At 38.5% G+C, this 17,208-nt stretch overlaps 1 protein-coding gene across 1 annotated transcript in view; it reads left to right on the top strand.

The window, feature by feature from the left end:
• The window catches only part of ntn2 (netrin 2), a 54,208-nt gene that overhangs the window by 17,220 nt on the left and 19,780 nt on the right, over nucleotides 1–17,208 (top strand). Inside the window, exon 2 of the mRNA XM_015000638.2 lies at nucleotides 11,673–11,861. Within this exon, the coding sequence (XP_014856124.1) occupies nucleotides 11,673–11,861 (189 nt within the window). The remainder of the gene's footprint in view (nucleotides 1–11,672; nucleotides 11,862–17,208) is intronic.

Below are 17,208 nucleotides of genomic sequence, written 5' to 3'. Positions count from 1 at the left end.
TGATTTTTTTTTCATGCAAGACTTGAAGAGAGCTGTGTGCAGCAAAAAATGCACTGCAAAAAACACAAATCCTACCAAGCATTCCTGGTCTAGTTTTCAGCGCAAATATCTTAGTATACATGAAATAAGACAACATTAATTTACAATTTTCAGCAAGAGTATGACGTCACATGCACAAGATCTGCCCCGTCTCTGCTGGAGGGCAAAACGCTGCGCGCTAACAGCTAATAGCTGTTAAGCTGTCAAAATAACAGGCTAAATCTTTAATGTACGCCTCATATATAAAAAGTCCTGGACGCAGTGCTTTACTACTTATTGTCAACACCACGACGATCATGTAACAAGGCCAGGAAAAAGTTTTAATTTAGAATAAGAGCGTGAATATGAACGCTTCGTTATCTGAGGAATTCTTAACAGCCGATAAACTTCAGCACAAATGATGAACTTTAGTCAACTGAAAGTTTATAAAACCACAAACTTTATCTGGAAAAAAAACAATTTACGGGAAGATAAGTGAAGTAAATGTTTTCCAAGTTGGCAAAAAAGGCACAAATCAAAAAAATGAGGAGTCAGCAGATTAGTGGAGGCGCCAACAGTTTCTGACAGATTTCAGTTCAATAACTGGCTACAAATCTTGAAATGTAAAAATGTATTTTTTATGAAGAAAGAACCTGTTCTTAATGAAGATGAGGTCATATTTTTCAGTAAACCATAACTAAAGAAAAAACACAATTGTTTTCTGCTAACCATAATAGTTATAATAAGATTTTAAAAAAACAAAATACTGCTCACTGTTTCACTTGATGGAAATTCAGGCCACATATTGTTTACCCCTTTCTGCTTTTTTGTGTTTTTCTCCTTTTAAACGTGAACTTTCAAGTAAATTCTCAACTATTCCTGTTATCTTTGGCAGAGTTAATGAACTTAAACAGTATATTCCATCTGTCACTTTGTTTTCCCAAACCAGCCAAGTCCTTGTAGTTGTATATGCCGTCAGTAAAGTCAGACATAGAACAGCTCCAGTTTCCCTCGGCTCACGCTGATACACGGTGAGAATCTGACTGCAGACGCAGTTTCCTCCGCAGACGGCAGGATTTAGCCTGCAGGCTGGAAAAACTGGTGGCAGAGTGGAGATAACAATGTTTAGATGTGAGGAAGCAAACTGGACCAGTGAAGGAGAACAGAGCCGAAGACGCGACATCACGCACGCCCCCAACCTGGCAACGCTCCAGGGTAATCTAGTTAAAGTTTCTTCCTGTTTGACGCCATGCAGAAAGAGAAAACGAGCAGAAAAGCTACAAAAAAGCAGAGATAGACAGCTGTAAAATAATAGTTTATAAATCTGTTATGTTTTTTAGGCAGACTTGTGAGGACTGTTTCATTAATCAATGCGTCTAAAGATAAACGAATGGATGAGTTTCTCCAGATCTTACTGAGACTTTAGTCCTTTAATCCTGGAAATGTTATTCAGGTGATAGAACACTGACTTTGTAATGGCCTTTATGTGACTGTGGGGGTGCTACATGGAAACCTCTGAAGAAGACACTGAGTGCAACTTTCTTCACAAACTGTAAACAAAACTGGAGTTTTTAGCTGCTGTAGGATTTCTCTTTTGTCTTTAGCTAAAGACAATGAGCCATTTCTCCCACTAGCGCTAGAATAGTGCGTTTGTTTGGTTGTATTTACCCAGAATGCCCTGTGAAATAGTCAAATTCCTCTTTTTGGAGCAGTTTCTAAATTCTGTGCCTCTGGTATGGCACAAACCCTCCATTCGATAGGATGTTCGCGATATCAGAACTTTAATGGCAAATGTGTTTCCATCCCCCATTTTAGCGCATTAACACTTTTTCAGAAAAACCTAAAATCACCTCAAGCAAGAGTGAATTTCTTTTTGCCAAACTGAGGAAGTTAATTGAAATGTTGCCGTCTCCATCAACCGTTTTTAATGTGATACTTCAAAATATCCACAAGTTGACGGAAACACGGTTTCTCTCAGGGTCTGTTCACACCTGACAGTCAGTGTCTAGTGCATTGTTTAGTTGTATTTACCCACAATGCCCTGCGTTGTAGTCTACTTCCTGCTTTTGGATCGATCTTTGGTACAGTTGGCGTTCACATATGCATTTGAGTTCACTTCAACCAAACTGAGACCAAGGAGTGTACCCGGGTTAGAGTTTGTTTTTTTTTTTTGGTCCACATAAGCGTCAGATTAGCATTCACACTTCCTCAAACGAACCGGACTTTCTAGGCAAACGGACTGGAGTCGGATTAAAGTGGATTAAACAGAACTGGTGCAAACAGACCATCAAATAAACCTATTGATACTGAATAGAACCAATTAACAGTGTTTTTACCTGGCAGTACTTAGTATGTGTGTTTCGAAAAAGATCATAATTTTGAGTTTGACTCGTCTGAAAATCATCCAGTTCTGGATCTTTTCACTGCAGCATTTGATATGTGTGGAAAGTGGAGCAAAAGAGGAGAAATTATGAGAATTAGGGGGGACTTTAGGTTGAAGAGAGCTGTAAAGAGACTGCTCTTAATATCACAGTTTGAGGCTAACCACAAAGTGGAGAGAGTGGGGGACTGAAATGTGGTCAAAGACGTGTCTAAACCAGGCGAAAGTGGACCTGAAGCTGCCTCGTTACAGAGAGGCAGAAGCCCACGGATTTACAGTTTCTCGTTAGCGTCTTTTATCTGTTGGGCTCAGCTTGTTGTCTACAGCTCATTAGCGCTCAAAGAGTTTACATCTGTTCGAGATTCACTTTCTGGGCCTTTAGTCGCTTGGTTCTGTCGTGGATACAGCACCTCAAAGTGTGTGTGTGTGTGTGTGTGTGTGTGTGTGTGTGTGTGTGTGTGTGGGTGTGTGTGTGTGTGTGTGCGTGTGTGTGCGTGTGTGTGCGTGTTTTTAGTGTGCTCTCTGGTCTGGTTTGGCTATAATGAGGAGCTAATTAACCGGGTGTTTCCCTCGGTGCCCTGAGCAGGTGGCTGGAGCAGCCAGGTGGAACCCAGCCCACACACACACACACACCCCCACACACACACACACACACACACACACACACACTGTAGCGTAGCATGTTTTGCCAGGCAGAGAGAGCGCCCGAGGGGGGCAGCAGCACGTCTGGACGGCTGCCCGGCCCAGAGGGGGAAGGTGGCGGTATGAGCCCTCCAGTTTTCAACGACCAATTTTAGCCGTGGGATTTGGGTTTTGCACAGGCATCCAAAATCAATTGGCTGTGCTCACCGGCTTGGCTTTGGCGTTTCACGCTGGACGAGAAACGAGGTTAGATTTATCCCTGACATACGGAGAGGGGAAGGAGAGGTGGCGCGCTCCGCTAATGCGCTAGCATTTATGCGTTGAGAGTGGGCTTCGAGGGCCAATTTGTCACCAGGCAGAGGAGAGAGGGGTTTTATTCAGAGCAGGCAGCTGTTAAAATAGATTAAAACAACTATTTCCTGAGATTCATAAGAAAACTAACTAAGCTCTTTTCTTGTCCAGAAGCTTATGGAAAAGGATTAGGGACACTAAAAAAAAACTTTAAGAATTCTGACTTTAATCTCAAAATTCTGACTTTAATCTCAAAATTCTGACTTTAATCTCAAGATCAAAAGACAAAAAGTCAAGAATTTGTTTTTCTTTTTTTTCAGTGACCCTTATCCTCTTTGGTACAGAAAACCTTCAAACCACTTCAGCATATTTTACTCACGTAAAAGTACAAAGTAGCCGCCCAAGAAATGAATCCAGAGTAAAAAGAAGTTTTAACTGTTTGATCACATCTGATTTAACATTTAGAAATGACGACATCAGACTGAGAAAAATAAGAAGTGTGAAGGAAATTCTGGCATTTTAAAAACTAAAATGTTGAAAATAATACAAGCAAGAAACAATTACAGATGAACAAAGTCACAATAGATAAAAAGTTCTGTTGTGTTTTTGTTGTCTCCATTTACATTTGGGGATTTTCACATGCAGCAGATAAACTGATAGTATGTCCACAAAGAGAAAATGGAGATAAATATCTAAGTTACAGGAAGGGAAGTTTCCCCCCATAACAATTACCATTTGGCAACGTCGGCTCAATGACAAGGTGCTGAAAGGATATTCTTCTCTAATATTTTCCTCCTCTCTGCGCGTCCTCTCCCTTTTTGTCTCAGCATCTTTTCCTTTAGCCAAGACTGAAGCTTGTTTGTTGTTGGATTTCCACGACAACGTGAGAAACGAGCTTCACGCGTCTTTGAGCTGAACTGTGAGCCGTGAGCCAGCTTCTGGAGGATCAGAGAATATCTGCAGCGTTTCCAGTAGCATCAGATTCCCTCCACATCCAAAGAGCGTCTTCTTTCTGTTATGGTTCTGCTACGACAAAACCTGATACCGCTTTGAAACTGTGCAAAGTTTATCGTTGACTGGGTTTGTAATGGGGTAAAAACTTATAAGTTTATGTTTTTACTGACTTTGTTTCAAACATGGAAGGATAAGATGTGACTTCACCTCAAAAACATAAAATCTTTCCAAAATTACATCATCAGACGGATCAAAATATAAAGCTAAATGGAAATTTTAGGATTTTAAGGACCAAAATGACAATAATTCATAAAAACAACAAAATCAGGCAAAATAATTTCTAAATCAATTTCTTTTAATAAAAAACTTAAGTTTTTCATTCACTAATTGAATGAAAAACAAACATCCAGAAAAATTAGAAATACTTCACTACAAAAATACAAAATCTTACCAAGTATTTTTGGTTTAGTTTTTAGTGCAAACAGGTACATCTGAAATAAGACAAAACAAACTTGTGTTTCACTTTTGGTTTAGCAAAATATAGTGTCTTATTTTAAGTAAATAATTCCTTAAAATAAGTGAAAAAGTTCTAGTTCCACTGGCGCCGTTACCTAGCAACGCCAGTCAAGCCCAGTCGTCACCTAGCAACCGAGTTCTAGTTCTACTGCCAGATCATTTCACTTATAACAAGACATTGTTCCCACGTTTTAAATGAAATAATCGTACTTTTGCATCAGTAATAAAACAAACTCCTATATCTTGCTGAAGACTTACTTGTAAGTAACTTTCTTATTTCAAGAAACAAGACAAATACTTGGCATGGTTTTGTATTTTTGCAGTGTTTGTAATGTTATATATGAATTATAAATCGTGTTTAAAACAATAATGTTAGAAATGAACTGATCAGGGATTTTTTTAAAAAAGCTCTGACCATCCCATACCAGTTTTCCAGTTCTAGATTTTTTGTAATTAAATACATAGAAATAAATGTTTTCTACTTTCTGCCTAAGTCAGATGTGAATCTGACTTAATGATGTTGTGATATGCAGTAGATTTACCTATTTGCACATTTCTTCTGTGAACCAAAACTCCAACTTATTTGTGGAAAATATGCCTACTGAAGTATTTTAGGCTGCGTCATGAAACTTTTTTTATTTTATATTTTAAGAAATATTGAACTTGTAACAGTAGCTGATTTTTCATTCTGCAATTTGACATAAATTTGCTTAACAGAAACATGCCAATTTCAAAAAAAGTTTGATTTTTCGATAAAATGTTTTGGCACTAAGATGAGATGTGGTTTTTTCTTTCTTTGTTTGTTTTGCCCGCATCGAAATTGTTTGTTTTTTCTCCTGCAAACCTGGAACGGAAACATTTTTTTCACATCACACGAGTCACATGATCAACAACCAGAAATTACTACTGGCAGAAACGACAAAGATGACAGGAAGTTGTTGGATAAAGAGGCGCTGTGTGTTTTTTAATCACTTAGCGTGTGAACAAACTTATTCATGTGTGATTTTGATTGCATTTTTTTATTTAATGGAAACACCATTGTTGAGAAGTTGCGTTTTATCAACATTTGTTGACAAAGTTTTGCTCACATTTGTAGTGGAAATGGAGCCATGGTGGATTATTCCTGTTGAATCTGATTTGGTTGAGCAGGTTGACAAACACTTAAAAACAAACTCATAAACACTGCATGAAAAACCACGGAAACCGCACACACACACACACACACACACACCCCCACACACACACACACACACACACACACACACACACGTTTCCTCACCTTTCTAGTCTGCTAACATACAGTAACGTGCCTCTGACCTTCTCTTTTCCTGTCCCGTTTCCAATCACTGAGCTTTTCTTTCATCCCAAACACAAATTCTTTCATTCTCCATGTCACGGTGGAGTTAAAGCCATCGCCACTACACATGTCAAGTCATTTAAAGGTTAATTTCAGAGAGATTTCTTCACATTCTCCACACCTGAACATATCCCCTCTGAGTCCGGGCTTTGTCAGCAGATTGTGTTGCACAGCAGTAAGGTGAGAAGAAGCCGTGAAAAGGCCGACGTTGCCTCACTGGGGGAGAAACGGCAATCCGGTGCTTTTATGTTCCCCTACAAGGTGTTAATGGACGCAACTGCTCACAGCTGTGCGCGCTTCAGACGCTTGATGGTAACCACGGTTCTCGAGCTGCATAACTTTGGTGATCCATCTGAGCCGTGTGTTCTTTGTCAACGTTCCTGCAGGGGAAGCCTGAAGAACTTTTTCAGGATGTTTAACAACACTGAAAAAACACAAAATCTTACTAAATTAATTTTCAATTAGTCTAGTTTCTTGTGCGAATATCTTAGTATACTTGAAATAAGACAAAACTGAATCACAAAGAACTTTTCAGCAAGATGAAGGAGCTTGTTCAGAGTCTTGACTATTGATATGAAATACTAATTCCACTGGCAGATTATTTAAATGGGATTATGAAAAATTCCTATTTTCCATGTTTTTGTACTTTAATTTCAGTTTTTACTGTTTCTAAAAACAGACAAAGCAATTAAAAAAAACACACAAAAAAAAAAAAAAACACCCAGCCAGTGTTTGGCAATATGTTCATGGTTTTTGACGTCTGGAAAGTGAACCATTTCAAAAACCAGGCACTGTGCAGTTACCTAGCAACCACACCGGAGTTCCGTCCGTTACCTAGCAACCACAGTGGAGTTCCGTCTGTTACCTAGCAAACCAACCAGAGCTCTGATGCATTTGTTCATCATAGTTGTTGTAGATTTACCTTCCAGAAACAACTTGCTGAATTCTTGTTGGTTGTGCAGAAGGCTCCACTTCTGCTGTTCAAAGATGTACAGTTGTAAAACTGCAGTAGCTTGACAGAAAGCCCTAATGAAGCTCAAATAGGCAGAACTGACCAGAGTAAAATATCATTATATCAATATCATCTAAGTATGATTTTGTGTAAAAAATATAATGAACATGTTTTGTATGGGCCACAGATCCATCCTAACCTGTTCAAGGAAGCATAACAGGTCACCTTTAACTCATAACATAGGAAACTGGAATCAGGACATTTTTATCAATATTAAGGAATTACTGACTTAAAACAAGCTCCTGTGTGTTGCTGAGATGTTAGTTTTGTCTTATTTCAAGTGTTTTAAGATATTTGGACTAAAACGGGACAAAAACATTTGGTAAGCTTTTGTGTTTTTGCAGTGAAGAGATCAACCACATTATTTCAAATGTGCATATATGAAACCTCAAAGGCTTTGAACTCAGTTTTCAAACCCTTTTCTCATTTACAGCCAGAGAACTAGAGTCTCAGATCTGCCCACTGATCCACTTTGTGCTCCTCTGCTGGATCAGGGGTCAGTTCTGGTCTGAGGTTCATCACTTCATCAAAGTGGAGCAAAGAAACCAAAAGCAGCTTCTCCAACAAACACCACTGCTTTAATATCAATTTATACCTGAAGCAGCACTTCATTAATAGCAGCGTGCCATAGAAATCGGAGCATGTAATAACCAGATGGGATAGGGGAGCAGTCTGGGAATGTGGCCCTCGCCCGGCGCTCTTCCCCCCGTTCCAGAGTCTGGGACCGGGAGAAGTGGGCCTCTTTCCAAACGCACCAGGTGCCGGGCTTTTCTTTGACTGTGAATGTGGCTGCATGTTCACTGCTTTCATTATTCCTTAAAGCCAGACTTTGTTACTTTTTTATGTTTTTCTCCTTCAAAAGCAGCCATTCAAACTCAGCTCCAGCTCATATTTACGGCTTTATAATAAAACTCAAAGGTGAGATGTTAAAATTTATGTAACATCAAAGCAAATTATGGCGCTTCATAAAGTGAAGCTACACAGAAATGATTTTAAACTTGGCTTAAAAGAAGACATTACATAGCAAAAATACAAAATCTTAATGTTTTTTTTGTGCCTAATTTCTACTAAAAGAAAACTAAAAAATAACTTTGTCAAGAAATAAGAGCTTTTTTTGAGTCACTAATTCCTTAATATTGATTAAAATTATTAACTCCACTGCAGATTTTTCCACTTATAACAAGAAAATTTTATCATGTTACAAATTAAATAATCTCCCAGTGGAAATAATACTTTAATACTTGTTGTAAAACAATATTAAGGAATTATTGACTTAAAACCAGCTTATATTTCTTGATGAAAAAATATTTGTCTTATTTCAAGTGTACTAAGATATTTGCATTAAAAACTAGACCAAAAATACTTGGTAAGATTTTATGTTTTTGCAGTGCAACACTTCAACAAATCAGCAAAAAAAAAGAAAAAAAAGATTTTCCAGTAAAAGTTACAGCTGCAGCTTAACATGATGACTGGAGAGAAACCAGTGTGAATAAACTCACTACAATGTACAAAAACATATTTTTAAATAGTTATATGGAAAATGAGGGATGACAGTAAAATAATGAATTAGATGATTCAGTTAAAGATAGTGTAAAATTATGTTTTCTATATTGATATCTATATATCAATATCCTTTTTAAAAAGTATAAACTTCCCACTCCTTTTCGGACAAGCACTAAAAAAAAAAAAAAAAAAAAAAACACTCTGCCATTTTTTTAGCAATAACTTCATATTTTTTGGTGTCTGGAAAATGTGTCAAAAATCTTCTGATGTGATGTCACAAATCAGCAGCCGCTGCACTGTTACCTAGCAACCCCCAGCGGAATTCCACCCGTTACCTAGCAACCCGATCGGAGCTCCAGCATATTTTGGTCAGCCGGTTTTTACTGCTGTACAATGGCTACTGGAAAAGACAAAGTGTTTTATTGTTGCCTTGCCATTCAGAAACCACTTGCTGCACTCTTGAGGATTGTGCAGGAGGCTGCACTTCTGCTTTTCAAAGATGTACCATTGCATAAGTGTAAACGTTGAGTTGACACAACTGACCAGCTAAAATGTCATTATCTAAGATTTATGACTTTGTGCAAACGTTGTAATGAACATGTTTTGAATAGGCCGTAGAGCAGGGGTGTCAAACTCCAGTCCTCAAGGGCCGCTGTCCTGCAACTTTTAGATGTGCCTCTGCTGCACCACACCTGAAAAGAATAATTAGGTCATTAGCAAGGCTCAGGAGAACCGATCTACACAGGGAAGAGGTAATTAAGCCATTTCATTCCACTGTTTTTTACCTGTGGCACATCTAAACACTGCAGGACAGCGGCCCTTGAGGACTGGAGTTTGACACCCCTGCCGTAGAGTCATAATTGGTCACCTTTAAATTATAACATCGGAAAATTGTCTTGTTATAATTGAAGGAATTAGTATATTTTGGTAAATCATTAGATATTTTGTACTACAATTGTAAGTTAAGGGAAATACACTAGAAGTGCTACAGTTAGCATGCAGATCAGATTAATAGAAAATCATATTTTCCTCCATTTATGCTATTAAGACTTTTTATGTGAAATAAATGAATAAGTGAGTGGATGTTTCAGTAGACGTTAAAAGCCTTCAGTGTTTCCTCCTGTCTGTCTTTACTTACTCCCCATTATTTTGTCTTATTCCATTTTAAACATTCCCTGTTATTGAAATGCGCCCCGTCCAGCAGCCTCCCTCCTGACTTAAGCTAACTAATGCCAGCTTTATTTGTGATCACCTTGTAATCCTCCATGCCTCAACTGTTGACATTTTTGGTGAAATGCCCCACCGTTGTTTACCCGTTTCTAATTTATCTGTGGGTAACTCCGGACCGGAGCGCAGCTCCACTTTGAAGCTGCGGCCAGATTTCAGGTCCCGGGTCTGACTCTGATTTAAAGAGTGGAGGGTCTAAATCAAACTCTTTCACACAAATAGGAGCGGCGGGTTTCACAATCGACTGCTCAGATGCAAACCTCACATGTAGAGAGTGACAAGAGTTTATCAATAGTGTCACAGCTTGTGAGTGCAGAGGAGTCTGAGGAAAGACTTTTAAGCCAAGGTGACATGGAGAAGCCATTTTGTGGGGGAGAACTTGACGTCCCGTTTCCCATTTATTCTGCTCGCCTCATTTAGAAGACAGCTAGCAGGAGCCCACCTTCATATCTGAGCCGCCTTCGGTTCTGATAGATCTCTGGAGTCGTTTCTCATCACCGATTCATGAAATTAATGCGTCTCTTACCAGAGATTAATATCTAATGAGCTGGGAAAAACTGAATTCATTAATTATGAAATGGAGAAAATGAGCTCTGCAAATAGGACTTTTGATGGATGATGTGTGGAAGAGCAGCCAGACTCCGATTATAAACCGCTCACCGTCGCCTTACTGGAAAATGTCTCCCTGCTCTCCTCTGATAGCGCGACATGTGTTTTCACAGGACCGCACATGTTTGGAAAGGGTTACATGTAGTGGAAACTTTGACATCTGAACACACAGAGTCAGGTAGTAACTAGTTACATTTACTGGAGTAACATTTTTGAAAGAAATTCACTTTTAGGAGTATTTTTACTATGCTGTACTTACAAAAGTTACAAAACTTTTGATCCACTTTCTAGTCCAAATATCTTAGTACACTTGAAATAAGAAAAGCTAACTTAAAAGTAACTTTTTTGGCAAGATACAGAGGCTTATTTAAAGGAAATAATTCCTTATTGTTGATGAAAAAGTTCCACTGGCAGATAAATTAACTTGTAACATGGGAGAAATGTTTTATTATAAGTGAAATAATCTGCCAGTGTAACTAGAACTGGGTTGCTAAGTAACGGCTGGGCTTGGCTGGGGTTGCTAGGTAACGGCTGGGCTTGGCTGGGGTTGCTAGGTAACGACTGGAACTTTTTCACCAATGTTAAGGAACTATTTACTTACAATAAGCCTTTATTTCTCGCTAAAAAGTTGCATGTAAGTTAGTTTTGTTTTATTTAAAGTGTATTAAGGTATTTGAATTATAAACTGGACCAAAAATACTTGTTTTGTGATTTTGTAGTGAAGTATTTCTTCTCTTACTTGAGTAAAATTTCTGGATTTTCTTCCCACTGAATGAAAAACAAACATGTTTTAACCAAAACCAGTCACAGACCTGCAGTTTCTGTTAAAGTTTCATAAGTTTTATATAGAAAAAAACTGATTTGGAAAAATTTTAATTTGTCTGATTTTGTTTTTTTTTTTATTACTTATATGAATTATTGTCATTTTGGCCCTTAAAATACCAAAATTTCCACTTAACTTTATATCTTGGTCCATCTGATGATATAATTTCTAAATATTAAATGATAATTTTATCAGTTAGTTTTACTCTTACTTGAGTGATTTCTTGGACGTCTACTTTTACTTTTAATTGAGTAAAAACATGTTGAGGTATTTCTCCTGGTGCCTGAGTGTAATTTTTGGGTCCTCACCTCTCTGAAAAACGTCCCTCCTGTCTTCGCAGCGTGTAACTGCAACCTCCATGCTCGCCGCTGCCGCTTCAACATGGAGCTGTACAAGCTGTCGGGAAGGAAGAGCGGCGGCGTCTGCATGAACTGCCGCCACAACACGGCCGGACGCCACTGCCACTACTGCAAGGAGGGGTTCTACCGGGACATGGCTCGGCCCATCAGCCACCGGCGCGCCTGCAAAGGTAACAACCAAGAAACTGCTTTCATGACCCGTTCATGACGGCTTCCACTGCAAAAACACAAAATCCTACCAAGTATTTTTGGTCCAGTCTTAGTACACTTGAAAAAAGAAAAAACTTAACTTACATGTAACTGTTCAGCAAAATAAAGAAGCTTGTTTCAAGTCAGTAATTTCTTAATATTGATTAAAAAACAATTAGATACACTGGCAGATTATTTCACTTATAACAGGATATTTTTCCCATGTTTGAGTTACACATGTAATTTCTTAAATTATTGACTTTAATTCTTTATTAAGTCAATAGTTTAAAAAAGTGACTTAAAACAAGCTCCTACATTTTGCCTCTAAGTTAATTTTATCTTATTTGAAATATAAGATATTTGTACTTGAAACTAGACCAAAACACTTGGTGAGACTTTTACAGTGTGGAGCTTTTCAGTTGTTTAATTATCTTCACTTATATTAAAAGTACATAATGCAGCCATTTAAAAAAATAAATGAAATGCGGACCAATGATATTAATGCACCCTGTGAGGTGCAAGCAGCCGACTTCATTCAGAACGTCTTCCAGCTCCAGAACCATCAGAACAGAACATCGGACCCGGCAGAAGTTACTGCTGAAAACAATGTGCAAACCTCTCATCTGCAGCACGACGGAAATGATGGTGGAGCTGCAGCAGCCAAAAGAACGCAGACAGTGAGGAAACAGACGTGTACGTTTGCTGCTGATGAGCGACGTGAAGAGAACGTTTTCCGTCTTTATCCAGTGTCAGTCAGTCATTTTTAAAGTAGCCATGTTGTCGCTCATGTTCCCTTTAAGCTAACTTTGATGTTTCACTGTAAGTGAAGCTGTAAAACAGAAACAGCCAAACGAGACGTCCTAACTCTGTTAATACTCGTAATAATCATGTCAGCTCTGAAGAACTTTAAGAGGAGCAAGATGCTAAAGAGTAATGGAAAACATATGCAGCCATGGCAACTTTCAATAAAAAATAACAGCATGTCTGATTTGGCATGCTGTTGCACTTAGAATTAAATTGATACTATGCCTAAAGCTTCGCTGGCTTCCCCATCAAATGCTCCCCCATAACCCCACACACCACATAATAGTATCTTTTCACCGCGGCATCTCATGGAAAAAATGCATTTTACTAGTTCACATTTGCAGTGAATATGTTTTTCAGCCAGATATTAGGCTGGAGGCTTTGCAAAAATAACACCAGCTTCCTGAACTTGATGCTCTGCAAAATGTTTGAATAAACAGCAAAGAAGAAGAAGAAGAAGAAGAAGGAGGAGGAGGAGGAGGAGGAGGAGGAGGAGGAGGAGGAGGAGGAGGAGGAGGAGGAGGAGGAGAAGGAGAAGAAGAAGAAGAAGAAGAAGAAGAAGAAGAAGAAGAAGAAGAAGAAGAAGAAGAAGAAGAAGAAGAAGAAGAAGAAGAAGAAGAAGAAGAGTTTTTCACCCTGCTGGTCCTTATCAAGGTGAAAAAACTCCTGCAGAAGAAGACATCATTAGAGATGATGGGGTCTACACTGCAAAAAACACAAAGTCTAACTTTGGATATCTTAGTACATTTGAAATAAGGAGAAAGTGACTTATAGGTAACATATCAGAGCTAAAAGCAAGTCCTAGTTCCACTGCACTGCAAAAACACAAAATCTGACCAAGTATTTTTGATCTAGTTTCCAGTACAAATATTTCAGTTCACTTGAAATAAAACAAAACCAACTTATACGTAACTTTTCAGCAAGATGTAGGAGCTTGTTTTAAATAAATAATTTTTGAATGTTGATGGAAAGGTTCTGGTTCCACTGGCAAAATATTTCACTCATAACATGGGAAAAATGTCTCATTACAAATGAAATAATCAACTAGAATATTAAGGAACTCTTGATTCTAAACAAGCTGCTTTTAAGTTAACTTGGTCTTTTTTCAAGTGTACTAATAAATTTGCAATAGAAAATGTAGAAAAATACTTGGCAGATTTAGTTTTTCCTGCTGGATGTTACTGCTGGCGGAAAACAGGAAGACGGCAACAGGAAGTAGTTAGGAAGATGCTACCATAGCATTTCCAATGAACAACCTTCCTCACCTGTGATTTTAATGGTTTTTTTATTTAATGTGTTTCTCGTCATTAGCAACAAAGTGGAAACGCAGCTTCTGCCTGCAGATGTCTGTTTTCACCAGCATAAAGCTGGTAACCGGTTAATCTGGAGCCGTTTTTCTTAATGGCTCCAGATCTGACAGGAATGTAAGTTGGAGTATCTCTAAGGGGTCCGACTGTCCGTCTGACTCAGGGGCTGATCAGAACCACGGCCTTCAAGGAGCGCTCATTTGCGTCAGCCCTCCTTTTCATCTGCAGCTCAACAGATGTTTCATAACACCGGCGGCTCCAACACTTCTGGCTTTTTCATGCCCTGACTCACCACAAACCTTTAACACCTTTGTCTTTTCCCACTGAATCCCTGGTTTTATTCTCCGACTCTCACTCCTGTCTGTGCTTTATGTCATGATTAAAGTCGGAGGTATGGCTGAAGTGTCAGAACTGGAAGAGGACAATAAAACGCAGGTGTCTTCTGTGGGAAAGAAAAGAGACGGACTGGTCTGTTTCTGATTAAAGTTAGAATAGAGAGCTGAGACGGGAGTTCGCTCTGCTAAGATCTCAAAGGGCACCAATTATGCAAAATTCACATTTTGCATGTTTTTGTACTTCCATTCGGGCCTCAACTGCTTCTAGAAACAACCCAAAAGATCACCCACACTGCAAAAAATACAAATTTACCAAGTAGTTTCTGCATACATGCAAATAAGAAGAAAGATAAAACGGACAAGTAACTTATCAGCTAGTTATGGACCCATTACAGCGGGACGTCAAGCGCTTCAAATCCGGCCTCCATCTCCCTGCTGGAGGGCAAAAAGCTGCTAGCTAACGATAGCTAGCATTACTTTTAGCTGTTAAGTTATCAATATTATGTGCTAAATCTTAAATGTACACCTGATGTATAAAAATTAGTGTTACAAATTGTCAACATTACAACAACTACATAACAAGGCCAGTAAAAAGTTTAATTAAGAAAAAAAGTAGCAAGTTATGCTAGCTTGACTATGAGAACCATAACATGTAGATGTGATGTGGAGTTCGGTGGTTTGGTTCAGTAAAGAAAAAGAAAAATAACACGACCCAAACACCAACTCTGACAGATCATCGCTAAGCTGTGTTAGCTTAGCTGATAGCAGCGCAGCTAATCTGCCACAACGGCCACTTATTAATAATCACAAAATAAACATCAAGCCTGAAAACGTGAAACTGTAACGGACTGAAGGTTCTGTTCTCTGAAATGTTTGAGTGTTTTTGTCTGTTGAATCCTGAAACATAAAGTGGCGTTTATGTTGCTATGGCAACGAGTCTGCGTGTAGCGTAGCCGACACAGACAGCGAGAAAAATGTGGTTTTGAGTCAATATGCTAACAAATTGACATTAGCAAATGAGAAACGACTTAATGACTCAAATTGTTACCAGAAAATATGAATGGATAAATAGTGAGGAAAAAATGGCCGAAACTTCAGTCACGTTTTTGGAATATTAGAGCAATTTAAGATCATCAATGAGACACGTCTAGGAAGACAGATGTATTTTTCTGTAACTGTATATTTTCATTAAAAAAAGAAAAAAGCAGAATTCAAATTTAGAGCAAAGGATAAAATAAAATAAGATCAATTTTACCTATTTAGGTCACAGTCAGCATCACATTAGTTCTGAATCATCTTCAAGTGAAATAAGATATTTGAACTCGAAACCAAACAAATATGATTTTGTGTTTTTGCAGTGCAGCCATCAGTAGTTTAAAGTTTTCCCATTTAGCATCTTAAAAACATAAAACAGCGACATGGAGAGAAAACCGTCCATGCCACCAGACTGGCAATATTTCAGATATTTAAAACAGAAAATAATCTATTATTATCAATATTAACTGATGTAAAAAGCTGATGTCAGCATTAATCTGCTGAAACAAAACAAACGGCGGTTGAGTCGGTGCCTCCTGTCACGTCTGCGTGAAAAGCCATCTGAGTTTGTTTTTCAGCTCTGTAACCGGTTCAGACCCGACTCATAAAAACCAGAGAAAAGGAACCAGCAGCCGTCCCACCCAGACCCAAACGCATCGGGCCGTTTGCAGAACAACGCAGACGTTGACGGTAAACTGTGACGTCTTCTTCAAAAGGCAGGAGTGTGTGTGCATAACACTCATCGTGTTTACGGTTGATGCTCTGATCGCCGTGGAAACAATGGCCTGTCAGTGCTTTGCTGCGAGTCTCAGCAGGCAGGAGAGACCAGCATCTTCCGGATCGAGTAACCCGGGTTTGTCCCCGGCTTTGGAAACATCGTTTCATAGATGAGTAAACATGCAGTCGAATTGTTTGTGATCAGAACGACTTGACTGCGTTTTAATGACCCTGCAGCAGCTGCCACTGACAAATCATCGACTTTAAATGCCTGAAACCTCCACCGCAGGTTTACAGGCGGATATGTTGGGATTGATATGCATTTAAAACTGGTTTCTGGGTGTTGTGGCTGCGCAGCACTGTAAAAACACAACATATTACCCAGTATTTCTGGTCTAGTTTAGAGCAAATATCTCACTTCACCTGAAATAAGGCAAAACTAACTGACAACAAAATTTTTAGCAAGATATCCAGGCTTGTTTTACGTCAACAATTCCTTAAAATGGATTTAAAAAAGTTAAAGTTCTATTGGCAGATTATTTCACTAATAAGATGTCTATAGATTTGCTTCAAAAAACCAGATCCCAAACACACATCTACTGGTTTCCTTCCCTTGCAGGACAGATCAGTGTCACTCAGAGTCCTGTGTAGACGTTATAAATTCAATCATCTGCTGGTGGAACTTTTGCTGTTTGTCCATTTTAAGAAATTATTGACTTAAAACAAAATATAGCTTGCAGAAAGTTCCTTGCAAGTTAACTTTGTCTTATTTAAAGACAAAGTATTAAGATATTTGCACTAGAAACTAGCCAAAAAGATTTTGTAGTTTTCCAGTGAACTCACTGGCAACTGACTGATATATCAGTAAATATCTTAGTACAATTGAAATAAGACTAAATTAACTAAAAATGTAATTTTTTTCAGTAAGAAATAGCAGCTTGTTTTAAGTGAATAATTACTTAATATTGAGAAAGTTCTAGTTCAACTGACGCCGTTACCTAGCAACCCCAGCCAAGCCCAAACGTCGCCTAGCAACCAGTTCTAGTTCTACTGGCAGATTATTTCACTTACAAAAGGAAAAAATCTCATAAACTGAATCAGCAAAGTGGAACTACACCTTTTCGTCGATA

Source organism: Poecilia mexicana, unplaced genomic scaffold (genome assembly GCF_051168715.1).
Source record: "Poecilia mexicana isolate PSO_F unplaced genomic scaffold, ASM5116871v1 scaffold_19, whole genome shotgun sequence".
NCBI lineage: Eukaryota > Metazoa > Chordata > Actinopteri > Cyprinodontiformes > Poeciliidae > Poecilia > Poecilia mexicana.
Note: the sequence above shows the minus strand (reverse complement) of the source record. Positions and strands in the feature narration are given on the sequence as shown.